This window comes from Monoraphidium neglectum (assembly GCF_000611645.1).
Source record: "Monoraphidium neglectum strain SAG 48.87 unplaced genomic scaffold scaffold02078, whole genome shotgun sequence".
NCBI lineage: Eukaryota > Viridiplantae > Chlorophyta > Chlorophyceae > Sphaeropleales > Selenastraceae > Monoraphidium > Monoraphidium neglectum.
In genome coordinates, this window is record NW_014011550.1 from 10,132 (window position 1) to 11,487 (window position 1,356).

Below are 1,356 nucleotides of genomic sequence, written 5' to 3' on the forward strand. Positions count from 1 at the left end.
GGCCCACGCCTGCTGTGACTGCATGCTTTTCCCAGCTGGACGGGCCGGCTGTTCGGCAGATCGGGCCTGCGTTTTGGAGCAACACATGCGCATTGCTTTGCAGTGGACTCGGCGAACACCCATGGCACGCTAGTCTGCCCCCTGGGAATCGCGCCACCGCTTCCCTTGAAGCCATCTCACCGCTCATCGCCAGCATGAGGCGCGTCGTTCCCACCCCTGATCGCCCCCCCTCCTCCAAACCCCTTGCCAGGCGGCGGCGCGTGGCAGTCCGCCTTCCACGTGGTGCCCACCCCCGCGGGCCCCGTCCACGCGCTGCTGCTGCAGCTGACCGCGGAGGACGGCGGCCCCCACGGCGTCGCCGCCATCGTCAAGGCGCCGGGAAACAGGTGGCTCGGCGACGCGGCGACGCGGCGCGACTTCTTCATTGACCTGTCGGCTTTCCCGAGGTCCGAGGCGCTGGTCCTGCCCAAGGAGGGCGCATCCGAGGAAGGCGCGGCCGCGGCGTCGGCGGCGCTGCGCGAGCCGGCGCTGCGGCTGCTGTCGGCGCTGTCGATGAGGGACGCGTGGGCGCCGCTCTCCGCGGCCGAGCTGGCGCGCGCGCCGCCGCCGCGCGGCGCGGGCGCGGCAAAGGCGGCCGTGGCGGTGGCGGCCAAGGAGCGGCGCGCCAAGGCGGCAAAGGCGGGGCTGCCCCGCCAGCCGGAGCTGCCGCCTCCGTGGGCGGAGGGCCCGCCGCGCGACAAGACGCAGGTGGTGACGCTGGGCGGGGACCAGCTGGCGGCGGCGGCGGTGGCGCGGCTGGTGGAGTGGGCGGCGAGGCAGGAGGGGCGGAGGCCACTGGGCGGCCCTGAGGTGTGTAGGGCTCGGGGGTGTGGGGGGCTCGTCAGGGAGGGCCTGGTCGTGTGCTTCGGGGGCATGCGCATGCTGGGGCATCACTCGCGTCACGCGCTCGTGCTGCTTGGTTGTAGGGGCTGCCGCTCGCATAACCGACCTAAACACGATTTAAATAAGCATGTAAGTCACCAACACCCCCTTTCTCCCCCGCTTCTGTGCCATCAACCGTCGCTGCATCCCCCCCTTGCGACCGCCACCTCCCTCCTTCCAGATCCTGCAGCTCAAGATCGACGGCTTCGCCGCCCCCCTGGCTGCCGCCATCCTGCCCCTCGGGCCCGCCGACGCCGCCGCCGCCCACAACGGGGCGGCCCACGCCAACGGGGCTGCGGCAGGGGCCGGGGCCGGCGTGGCGGACGGCGGCGCTGCTGACTGTGCGCTGCCGCCCGGCCCTGTGGTGGCTATCTCCATGGTGGCTGATGAGGGCCTGGCGGGGGTTCCCAAGGGCCTCGTGCTGCAGTGGTGGGG

The 1,356-nt window shown here is 72.9% G+C and overlaps 1 protein-coding gene across 1 annotated transcript in view; it reads left to right on the plus strand.

Moving 5' to 3' along the window:
• Positions 1-983, plus strand: part of MNEG_9829 (hypothetical protein) — a gene marked incomplete at both ends in the record, with an annotated part of 2,433 nt that extends 1,450 nt beyond the window's left edge. Inside the window, 3 exons of the mRNA XM_014041701.1 lie at positions 36-70; positions 251-849; positions 966-983. Of these exons, the coding sequence (XP_013897155.1) occupies positions 36-70; positions 251-849; positions 966-983 (652 nt within the window). The remainder of the gene's footprint in view (positions 1-35; positions 71-250; positions 850-965) is intronic.
• Positions 984-1,356: the final 373 nt, after the last annotated feature.